Source organism: Mytilus galloprovincialis, chromosome 2 (genome assembly GCF_965363235.1).
Source record: "Mytilus galloprovincialis chromosome 2, xbMytGall1.hap1.1, whole genome shotgun sequence".
Taxonomy (NCBI): Eukaryota; Metazoa; Mollusca; class Bivalvia; order Mytilida; family Mytilidae; genus Mytilus; species Mytilus galloprovincialis.
Genome location: NC_134839.1, coordinates 62,597,562 through 62,609,962, shown reverse-complemented (window position 1 = coordinate 62,609,962; position 12,401 = coordinate 62,597,562). Strand labels below are relative to the sequence as shown.

The window sequence follows — 12,401 nt, the reverse complement described above, 5'->3', positions numbered from 1 at the left end:
GCATGAACAAAAATAGTCTATATATAAATTGCCTGAATCTGACAAGATTTACAAATTTTTCAAATCTAAAAAATGTGTAAAGAAGATGTGTGCAACGATACTGAAATAATGTAGTGATATATATAAAAAATCGTATAGACACATGTTTAGGCTATAAAAAAAAATCTCTATAATTTATTACTACAATGCCAATAAAAAAGGTAGCTATACAAGACACAGCACAAATATTAGACCTATCTCTTTCATTATATTCAGGCTATTGTGACATACAATGTTAATAAGTTTTGATATAGAATTTAATCAATGAGTAAGCAGAAGAAATAATAATTCAAAGCGTATCTGTAATTACTTTTTATATTTGCGAGAAAAATATATGCACATTTCACCTTACATCAAGAATTCGTGCACAGATGAAAGTTTTGAAGAAGTGCATGAATGCTATATTTTTTAAAGAATATACTAGAATGTATTAGTACATATATATTAATAGACTATGCGTATCCGTTTTCTGGTGGATCGCTTTCACCAGAGACATATACATATATTATATGTCTCTGCTTTCACACACGATCAGCAAGATTTAAAAAAAAAAACTCAATCCAGTTACAGTCAACCGTTTTATAGAAATCCAATTCATTAACTGATTGATTTATTTTTATTTATTAACATTTTGTAAGAGTCCAAACGTAATCATTAGTCTGGAATTGTTTGTTCGTATATTGTTAAATGAAATCATTAATAATTAATTTGAATTCCATTTGTTCCCGACAACGACCTTTTGAAGCAAATAAAACACAAACCAAGAGGACAACAGTAGAAACAGGATTTCATTTACACAACTCCATAAATCGTATAATCATTTCTTGTGAAGTAAGAATAGGATGACTTGACTTGTTTGGATTTTATAAACAAGGACTGGAAGAGAATACTTCAAGAAAGACAGGTTCACAATGTAATGTAGCAAGGACTGGAAGAGAATGCTTCAAGAAAGACAGGTTCACAATGTAATGTATGTGACTGGAAGAGAATACTTCAAGAAAGACAGGTTCACAATGTAATATATGTGTTCTTTTAACTTCATTCAATATCCGTCATTGAACATCACATTAAAACATTAATTGTAATATCGAAAATAAAATCTATTTTATCTATGGAAAATTGATTGTTGTATTTCAAGAAAAAAGACTTTAAAAATAATAAGTAAATCAAAGTGACTGTTACCACTGTATTCAGAAAAATTACTAAAAAATCGGGAAATTTATTTCATCAGATTTTCAGTCATATTTTTTTTAAAGCAAAAGGAAATTATTCTTCGAATATAAAGATTACTTGTTTTTGATACCAGTTGTGACTTCTAGCATTATAAAAAATTAGGAAATTAAGACTGATATGTATTTATAAAACCCACAGGCACTTCTCTCTGAAAAATGTCCTATATACCTTCATGTATTTTTTTTGTGACAAGTGCCTGTGATAAAACCAACTAAGTTAAGATATCCAATCTTAATATACTAATTTATCGTAGGACATGTAGAAAAATCCGTCCGTTCGGAACAATTCGTAACTTGGGTAGTTATATGCATATCAGCCTAGTAGTTAACTTTGCCGATGTCCAAATCTCATATTAAATCGATTAAAAAGACAAACAAGGTAACATTTACATAAAACTAGAATATAATCATAATGCAACATTATTTATATATTTATTCTTTCAGATTTTCATATTTCAGTTACATAATAATACATTGAAATCTATTTGAAAATCAAAAATGGTCCAGTGTTGGATCGGAAGGCAACACTTGATAGAATGAAGGAAGGAAATAACATTTATCAGTGAACTTGACTTTAATTGCAATTGCTTGATAGGAATATTCGGGGGAAAACATTTTTGTCAATTTTCACATCACTTCTAATCAATGATCGTTCTGAATATGCATGAAATATTTGCCACTGTACGTAAAGCAGCCAACACTCAATCTAATCAAGGAGAGCATGGCATGAATTGTTAGGTGAGTTTGAAATATTATTCACTGGGCGTTAGGTAAACAGCACTCAATTGATTAATCTACAGTCGTTACTTTTGTATGGAACAGAAATTATTTTTTTCCAAAATGTCAGAAAAATTAATAGTGATTTATTAACACATTGATATACTAGTACATTTCCATGTCGTCAGTAAAATCTGTTTATTTTACGGAAGTATTCAAACAGAAGGGACTTTTTCTAATATGAAATTTTAGAATCACTGTGGGATTGAATTTATTAAAGTGTTTATAGAAAACAGAATTGTCTTGACGTTGCGCTCGATATTGGTGTCACTTTTAAAAAATGAAGAAGAGGGCGAGTTTTTCTCCTTTAAGCTCTTTTTTTACAAAATGAATATCAACATTCTGCATTTCATTCGAAAGAAAGTTAATCATAGACGAATATTAAGTAGTTTACTTTCGCTTTGTTTATTATATAAATTTCAGATTATACATTTCTGTGTTATGAATTTTTATATATGCTAAAAAAAAGAAGGGATTTTATAGTTTTTGGACACCTTTAAGTGCAGGAGTTTCTGGCTACATTGAAAACCCATTGGAGGCCTTCAGCTGTTGTCTACTCTATGGTTGGGTTGTTGTCACTTTGACACTTTCCTCATTTCCCATCTCAATTATTCACATAAACACTTCCATATCATTTTATAAAACTTGGGTGAATTGTCTATGTCTGTTGACTTCAGCTACATTCCAAAATTTAAAACAAGATTAACAACTACAGGTCCCCAAATAGCCTTCAACAATGACAAAAGCTCATACAGCACAGTCAGCTATAAAAGACCTTAAAATGACAAATATAAAACAACTGAAATGAGAAAACAAATAGACTAATAATTGTACAAAACAAAATAGTTCAACCTTTAAGCAAGCTTAAAAGGAATCAAGACATATCATGCGCTTACAGTGCAGCTATTTATTAACAAACTCCATATTCAAACACTCAAACAACTAATTCACAGAGAGGGGTGGAAGTTGAAGCCCCCCTTTTTTTTTATCAGTCAATGCATTTGAATGAAGACATGTACACATCAACTCAATTTGTTAATACACATTTCCAGTCTAGCTTTCAATACATTTGTAACGACCTTTAACCCCACTGACAATTTGCGTCTGTGTCCATACTTGTTTATTATATAAATATATAGCCTACTGTGTTGATTCCGTTTCCTTAAACATCATTTTAAGGGTGTCCAACTGTTACAATTATGGTTGGTGCGGGTCTCTGGAATCAATTTGCGGTTTTAAAAGTTCGCGAAATAGTATAAAATTTAGCAAGCTGTGTATGTCATCAAAGAAATATGACGTCATTGCCATTTTTCAGTACAAACACACAATTGGTACAACATGATCTGCAGTGTTTGAATTACCGGAATTAAAGGTAAACCAAATGCTGATAAACACGCTTTTTAATTATTTCAAAAACAAAGAAATGAAAATAGTTGAAGATATATATATATGAAGACTCTTAAGATCTATAGCTCTTTTTATCAAGATTAATATCTAAACTTAGATAAGTAAATAGTAAATATGTAATTGTCTCATCTGAAAACGCGGCTAACAATGTTGTGTTTTTTAAAAGAAAGTAATTTCATTAGACGTCTTGCGCGAATAACTGAAAATTCATGTAGTAATTATTAATGGTCAATTCATTTTTCCAGAGTGGTGAGAAAGGAATTTAGAATGGATCATCTGAAAACAGGAATGACCAAAATAGGTAACAAATGATATTTTACGTTTGCCTGTATCTCTTTTTCATAGAGTGGGGTGCTCATTTTCGCCATATCTTTCCATGTTTTCTTCGGTTTATGTTCAGGTCTTTATGTTTTTGAAGTATACTGATATTTCTATATGAAGATAACTTCACATGCAAAACATTCTTAGCTTTAAAACGTGTTTGTTTTGAGAAAAATCATCTGAAAAGTTGGATTAAAGGGCGTTTGAAATTTCCTAATGTTTTGTCAACGGGGGACACATATTCGCCGTTTTTACACATCTAATTTAAACCAAATAACTGCAGCTTTAAACAATATTTATCAAATAAATTTCATTATAGATGAATAGCAGACATTTGAAAGGTAAGTGCCGAAAATTAGTCTCATTTTCAAAAATAATCATATATGTTATAAAAATATAATTTACAGGCATATTTCTTCCATTTCAACCATCCTTTGGAGATTTTACACCTCAAAATCATAAAACGGCGAAATTGTGTCCACGGCGAATATGGGCGCCCCATTTAATTCGAATTGATTCGAATTGGATTAATCGCACTATCCAATTCGCATTATAGTGCCTAATAAGATTTTGTGAGGTAGACGAAATTGACCTTAAAACGATCGTGTTGACTTTTTGGGTCCCAACATAGGTAGATCGGACATATTTTGACGTTATATAATGACTTCTTTAGTTTGGGATTTATTGTAATTAGTATGTTCCTATGAGACTGAAAAAAAGATATTTTTTTTGTAAGATTAATAATATGTTTACCTGGTGTAGCCGTGCGTAAAATGTATGTTGGCATTTCTCTTCGAAAAATGACTTGTTGATTGGAATAAAACTTCTTATTTCTAAACTTTTTTCTGTTTTTCTCCGCAATTGCCTATTAAAAAATAATCTATCTACTGTGTATTTGGAGAAAATTGTGAAAATAGGAGAATTGGCAATTCTTACCTTCCGTACCTATACTTCCATTGATAAAACATAACATGGACTCATCCAGTGTCCAGTTTGAAGGTCATTTTACTTACTGTCACATTCATGCACGTTCTGATTTAACCAATAGTCATGTACGAAAAGCATAAACAGTTTGAAGGTAAACTAGTAATAATTTAATCCAATCGAATTCCGTAATTTTCAATAACAATGACCGGTCCACATCAGAATAAGTAATAGGGGTAAACTGGGTAGGGAGAAAATGTAAGATATTCAAAGTTTATTTTTTTGCAATAACGAATAAAAATTTGTCAAACCAAAGTTTTGCTATCATTTCATAAACATGTCGTTGTGTGTTGGTACAGTTTTCGGAACTTTCATGTATGTATTTAAGGCAATACAAAGTTTGGGCTTCAAAAGTCCACATAATTATTGACTTTATACAGAAAATTCGTCCTTTTAAAACATAAAATGTTTCACAAACAATACGTGACTACAAAGTAAAATCATTTCTCAAAACACTGCAAACATTTTCATTACAATTGGTATAGTAGTATTGTCATAAAGTGCGTTTAATTGAACAGTGGTATAGCAAACATCGAATTCCCTCACAAAATCTTGTTAGGCACTATAGAAATGCGTTTTTGTTAATACGAATTAAAAGTTAACGGCTTTCGGACAGCAAAGCGAATATGACGCGCATTGCAAAATTCGAATTAGAATTTACGTTTGGACGTAAAACGTTTCGAATGCGAATTAAACTAATTCGAATCAGTTAATGCGAATCGAATTTGAATTACGTGTGAACGCATCATTAAAGTCATAAGAAACCTCAAAGTAAAAAAATAATGCATATGTTTTTTAATAACTCAATGGATAGTTTTCATTATAAAACTTATGTACATATACTTTTTTCTGAAGAAAATTCTTTAATTTATTCATATTTAGAAGAAGTTTACTTTATTTTAATTGCTAGGAAGCAATTCCCCCGACATATTTTCCGTATGCAAAGTGACCACAGTGTGACCCATCTCCTAAAAATCCGGTGATCACAATACGCATGGATGTCCTTAAAATAAACCATTATCTGAATTTCCATGTTAAGCACTGCTCAATTTCCATGCTTTTTTGTTGATTTTTTGTCGATTGTTGACAAACAGGTGACAATCGTTAAACTTCGGCTTCAAAACACGAACTTTAATTACCTGCCATATTTTCACAACAACACTGGCCGATTGAAAATAAAATTGTTGTTAAGTATTAAAATATCTTTAATTTTTATAAGATATCTTATTTAATTTGAAAGTAAATAAGATATCTCTATTTGTTTATAAGATATCTCTATTAGTTTATAAGATATCTCTATAAGTTAATAAGATATCTCTATTAATTAATAAGATATCTTATAAAGTATATAAGATATCTTACTTCTTTATAAAGATATCTTTTAAATACATACTTTATTTTAAGATATCTTATTAATTAATAGAGATATCTTATAAACTAATAGAGATTTCTTATTAACTTATGAAGATATCTTATATATTAAATAAGATATCTTTATAACCAATTAAATAAGATATCTCTATAAGTTAATAAGATATCTCTAAAAGTTTATAAGATATCTCTATTAGTTTATAAGATATCTCTATAAGTTAATAAGATATCTCTATAAGTTAATAAGATATCTCTAAAAGTTTATAAGATATCTCTATTAGTTTATAAGATATCTCTATAAGTTAATAAGATATCTCTATTAATTAATAAGATATCTTACTTCTTTATAAAGATATCTTTTAAATACATACTTTATAAGATATCTTATTAATTAATAGAGATATCTTATAAACTAATAGAGATATCTTATTAATTAGTAGAGATATCTTATAAACTAATAGAGATATCTTATTAACTTATGGAGATATCTTATTAAGTAAATAAGATATCTCTATTATTAACTATATAAAAGATATCTTATATAGTTTATAAGATATCTTATAAATTAATAGAGATATCTTATAAATTAATAGAGATATCTTATATTTTAAATAAGATATCTTATATATTTAATAAGATATCTTTATTAACATTTTAATAAGATATCTTATTTAATATACAAGGTAACTGAATTACGGTGCACATTTTGTGCCTTATATGCATTTTCAGAATGGGGACATGGTTGGACCCCCCTTTCAAAAGGGCTAGATCTGCCACTGATGTGTTTCGGTTCTGACTTGACTAGCTGAGACAGATCCAGCCATTTTTAAAAGGGGATCCTAACCCAGGATAAAGGGTCAGTTCCAACTGATATCCCTATCCAAATGAATTGATCGTCAACAAAAAAGGGAGGTTCAACCTCCGGAATCCCCCCTCCCCTAGATCCGCCACTGACCAGAGACTTAATGTGTACAAACCTGACGTAAAATTATGTAATATTGAATAATAAATAATATCACATTACCTCCAAAAATCAATAACTGTTACAGTACATTTCACATGTTTCAATAATCCAAAAACGATGTTTATGTAAGAAGTTCCCGCGCAAATGTCATGTGTTACCGAAACGGGAAACACACAAAAGAATTGTAGGTCAGGGCCGTAACTACATTGAGGCAAATGAGGCAAGTGCCTCATGTTAGAAATAAAAAAAAAAAAAAAAAAAAAAAAAAAAAAGATTGTCTTAATATCAAATTGTTTTCACGGAAAGTGTCTAGCAAGACGCAAGTTCTCTTCACTCTCTGGTGTCGCCCTTGCATGTTTTTCGTGATCCATGTTTCTATGTTACTTTTAGTTTTCAAAGTTGATGGTTTATGTTTGTACTTTTGTGTCCCGGGTTTGTCTTTTGTTCATTTGTCCTACTTTATGACTATAGTCTGAGTGTTGATTTTGATTTGTAAACGTGTGGTTTTGCAATGTTGCATGCCCACCGATGTCTAGATATTGTGCGAGAAAATATTTTAAGAATAGACGATGCTACAAGACACAGAAAACAATTGTCGTTTCTAAATGGAGAATTGAACTTGATATCAAAGAACACAAAGCTTTTTTTTGTAGATAAAACTAGATAGCTGACATAGTTTAAATTAAAGTAAGGTCACCAATTTCCCGATATCAAATAACTTGAAGAAAAAAAAACAATAATGTACTGTTTAATCATACGTTTTTTGATTGAGTTAAGTCTGCCAATTGATATTTTATCGTATGTTTTTCTTTGTTGTGATGTTATGCTATTGTTTCAGAAAAAGGGAGAAGGTTTGGATCCATTAAAACGTTTAATCCCGCTGCAAATGTTTGCACCTGTCCTAAGTCAGGAATCTGATGTACAGTAGTTGTCGTTTGTTTATGTAATATATACGTGTTTCTCGTTTCTCGTTTTGTTTATATAGATTAGACCGTTGGTTTTCCCGTTTGAATGGTTTTACACTAGTAATTTTGGGGCCCTTTATAGCTTGTTGTTCGGTGTGAGCTAAGGCTCCGTGTTGAAGGCCGTACTTTAACCTATAATGGTTTACTTTTTAAATTGTTATTTGTATGGAGAGTTGTCTCATTGGCACTCACACCACATCTTCCTATATCTATGGCATATGCCCTTTAGGAACATTGAAGGATTAAATTTGCATGAAGTCATGTTCAGACCCTTTAACAAAAAATAAAGGAATATGGAGTAAAAGTGCACGAAACCTAATCACACACAAAGTCAATGCATAGAAAAAATACTAATGATCAATGGTCAAAGTTGCTGGAGGGTTCTTCGACAATAAAAGAATCATTAATACCAAGATGGTCCGTAGTGTCTACTTAAGCAGTACTAGTACTTAAAGTAAAATACTGCCGCGTGACTGTCGCTATGTTTAAATCTAGTCATAAAAAAATCACCAAAGTAATAAGCACAATGCAAGACCAGAACAGACAGACAGACCCGGTATTAATAATTATGAGAAGTACGATTTTTGCTTTAACCTACATATCGGTCTTTTAATGTTGTCCATAAAACGTAAAAGTCTTAAATTATAATGAATCTATGTTTTTGCTTTTGAGACCAGAATTTTGTGTAGAAAAAATAGCTAAAAATTAATTGCGTTTCAATGTCAGAGTCCGGGAAACGCTCAGAATGCATGATTTTGCGTTATTTTTTCAGAGCTTCAGGGGGCCTTGAGCGGCCCCCAGACCCCTCGCCAAAAATTTTTTCGCCTCGCTCCGCTCGGCAAATATATTTTGCCTCACTATTAGAAGAGGCTAGTTACGGCCCTGTAGGTGCATGTTGTCATTCGCATTCCGATTAATTTACACAGTTCAATAAAATATATATGTTAACATTATCTATATTGGTTTTGAATTTAGTTACTAGATCAGAAAAATGATTTGTTTCTCGCAGACAACACAAAATAATATACATATTAACTCGACACTTAATCTAAACATCCCTAAAACAAAATGGGACGTCCAAACAGATTTCCTAATTTTGATAAAGGTGAAATATGTAGAATAAGAATTGTGCACTCTGGAATAAGATCATAAATAAAGCTCTATATAAAGTGTAAACCAAAAAAAAATAATGTATGAAATCATTGTTTATTACATCTGCTTGCATAATAATATTGAAGTTGAAACTAACAACGATCACGTGTATCCTGTCAACCCCTGAAAAACATAATATTGTCTTCTTTACTACTTCCGCAAACCGTGGTCTTGTAAAATGATATATTGTTATAGTGTATGTTAATTAATAAGATATCTTATTTAATAAATCAGATATCTCAATTAATATATAAGATATCTCATTTTGTTATTAAGATATCTCAATTAGTTTATAAGATATCTTATTTAACTAAATAAGATATCTCGAAATTGAATAAATATAATAACGGCGTGCCATACACCTACGGGTGCGGGATTTTCTCTCTGCGTTGAAGACCCATTGGTGGCCTCCGGCTGTTTTGTCGGATTGCTGTGTCTTTGGCATATTCCCCATTTTCATTCTCAATTTTACATATACCAAAATATATGCAGCTATATTTTCATTATTCAAAACACACACAATCGAAATCAATGTTAAAACTGATACGACATTTTTGAAAGATTCTACTACGATAACCTTACTATTCAAATGATCATTGATCATACAATGCCAAAATAACGTGAATTGTGTGGTCTTCTTTTGAAATATCCATATTAAAGGGTTTATGATTCAAATAAATCTATTGACGGTTATTCCGTTGATTATATTTTTCAGGTATTTGTTTCACATCTCAATTTACAATGAATACATGTAGCCTTTAGGAAATTATATGCTATGTCACTAGTACCAGTTGGTACATTCGTACTGCGCTTATTAGTTAAATAGGTAATACATTACGATTTAACATTTGTAATTGCAAAAAGATATATGCGAGTAAGGTATTAGGTATGGACTTTAATATAACGAACACTTTGTTTGGTTATATGTTTAGTTGGCCTGGTGGCTTCCTTGTTGACGAATACTATAACCATCTTTCTATAAACATAGTATAATACTTCAAAGACTAAGAGACAGAGAATGCTGCGTTTGGATTATGTACTGACCGCCAGAGACATATACAAATATATCTCTGTGACTACATACAATTTAAATATATGTTGTTGTAAGCTGTGATCTTTGTTTTGAGGAAAATGTTATAGTTTATCGGATGTGTATAGACTAGTAATTTTTTGTATTATTCTGTTTTCAGGGATTTTTATGGAGAAGAAAAAGTTTTTCGTTTTGTTTTTCTTCGTATGTGTAGTTACGCTAGATATTGGTAGCATTATAAGTGGACATCGGACGACATTTTATTATCTCCGATCGTACCTCCAGGATTTTAAAAGTTTTTCTAATGATAGTTCTACATTCAGTTCAAATTCCAGAAAGAATAATTCAACAATAACTATTCTATGGTATGCTAAACAAGGATATTTCAGTGGAAATATAAATTTGACTGGATGTAAATTCTCAAACTGTATTCTAACAGAAAATAAGACAGTTCTTGAAAAGAGTGCAGCTGTTTTGTTTGCCTACCGTGATATGTGGAACAAAGTGCCGTTTAAGAAACGTGGTCAGATTTGGGTGATTGTTAATATTGAAAGTCCTGCTTACGATGTGGACTTAAATCGTGTTTGGGATAATAAATTTGACTGGAGCATGACATATAGACAGGATGGTGAAATTTTCTTGAACTACAAAACCTTCAGAAGAACTATTCCTTTAAAGAAAAATTACAGTGAAATTTTCAAAAATAAAACGAAATATATTGCTTGGGCGGTAGGTAGTTGTCAAACTCGATCAAGACGTGAACTGTATGTCAGAGAACTGCGAAAATATATAAATATTGATATTTATGGTGATTGCGGTAAAGTACCTTGTCCGAACCGGACCTTGCCCGGCTGCCACGAAGTTTTATCGCAAAAGTATAAATTTTATCTTGGTTTTGAAAATAGCTTGTGCAAAGATTATGTTACTGAGAAGATATTTCACACATTCCTCGATAACAGCAATGCTGTATATGTGTATAGAGGTGCTCCGAACGTAAAATCCATTTTACCGCCAAAAACGTACATAGACGTTAATGATTATGAAAATCCAAAACGTCTTGCAGAATATTTATTAAGACTAGGGTCAAATGAAAGCGAATATATATCATACTTAAAAGAATCAGATAAATACCATATAGACAACGAACAAAATTACTATAGAAGTTTGTGTGATCTATGCGAGTTATTGAATACTTATAAAACAAAAAACCTGAAATGGACAGGAAAAACGTTTAACAGTTGGTACCGTCAAAATGTCTGTGTTTCATAGAATGATATGATTTTTTTAAACAACTTGCTGACACTTAAATTCTGTTTAAAATGTTAAAACCAAAGTTTGCGAGCATGTCAGTTGATAATAAAGACTTGTATGTTATCAAGCGTAAAATCACTGGCAGAAATCCTTTTAAATCGTTCATCAGAAATCATTTTATCTGTTTGTTAAATACTGAAAACTGATATCATCTTTTTTTTCTCAACCGATCTCTCTAGTAGTAATGTGCTTGGACTTCGCTCCTTTTGACAAACCTAAACGTATTTCGCAATTAAATATTGACACAATTTTGATCCTATTTTAAATTGTAGCCCTGCAGGTCAGCCAATATTGATACAAAAATGATTCTATCGTTGCAACGAAAATATTTTATGCGATAATCAATTTGTGTAGCGATTTCAATGCTGAAGAGGACAACTGACACAGTCTTTCGATTTGATAAACCATATGCATACGATACGATGTCAAAGAGTTTACCAAAAGAGGGACGAAAGATACCAAAGGGACAGTCAAACTCATAAATCTAAAACAAACTGACAACGCCATGGCTAAAAATGAAAAAGACAAACAGAAAAACAATAGTACACATGACACAACATAGAAAACTAAAGAATAAACAACACGAACCCCACCAAAAACTAGGGGTGATCTCAGGTGCCCTGGAAGGGTAAGCAGATCCTGCTCCACATGTGGCACCCGTCGTGTTGCTTATGTGATTACAAATCCGGTAAATAGTCTAATTCGGTAGGTCACATTCATGAAAGGGAAGGGGATTGTAGTTACGACGTAAGGAACATATCCGTTATCATTTGTGAAACGGTTATTCCATAACGGTCAACCAACTCGTGATGGCGTCCGTAAAATTTACGAAGGGATGATTTCGACTT

At 31.3% G+C, this 12,401-nt stretch overlaps 1 protein-coding gene across 2 annotated transcripts; it reads left to right on the top strand.

The window, feature by feature from the left end:
• Nucleotides 1–588: 588 nt before the first annotated feature.
• LOC143064075 (glycoprotein 3-alpha-L-fucosyltransferase A-like) lies at nucleotides 589–11,801 on the top strand. Of its 2 annotated transcripts, XM_076236601.1 has the most exons (4): nucleotides 589–1,054; nucleotides 1,716–2,009; nucleotides 3,701–3,756; nucleotides 10,403–11,801. In XM_076236601.1, the coding sequence occupies exons 3-4, from the start codon at nucleotides 3,723–3,725 to the stop codon at nucleotides 11,509–11,511; spliced, it is 1,143 nt and encodes a 380-aa protein (XP_076092716.1). In that variant the 5' UTR covers nucleotides 589–1,054; nucleotides 1,716–2,009; nucleotides 3,701–3,722; the 3' UTR covers nucleotides 11,512–11,801. The 2 variants fall into 2 exon arrangements, with proteins under 2 accessions (XP_076092716.1, XP_076092717.1); XM_076236602.1 differs by lacking the exons at nucleotides 589–1,054; nucleotides 1,716–2,009 and adding an exon at nucleotides 3,226–3,420.
• Nucleotides 11,802–12,401: the final 600 nt, after the last annotated feature.

Bases quoted from the DNA above. Each gene is read 5' to 3' on its own strand.
- LOC143064075 (XM_076236601.1), top strand. From the start codon at position 3,723: ATGGATCATCTGAAAACAGGAATGACCAAAATAG. The intron at 3,757-10,402 runs GTAACAAATGAT...TTCTGTTTTCAG, and splicing joins AACAGGAATGACCAAAATAG to GGATTTTTATGGAGAAGAAA.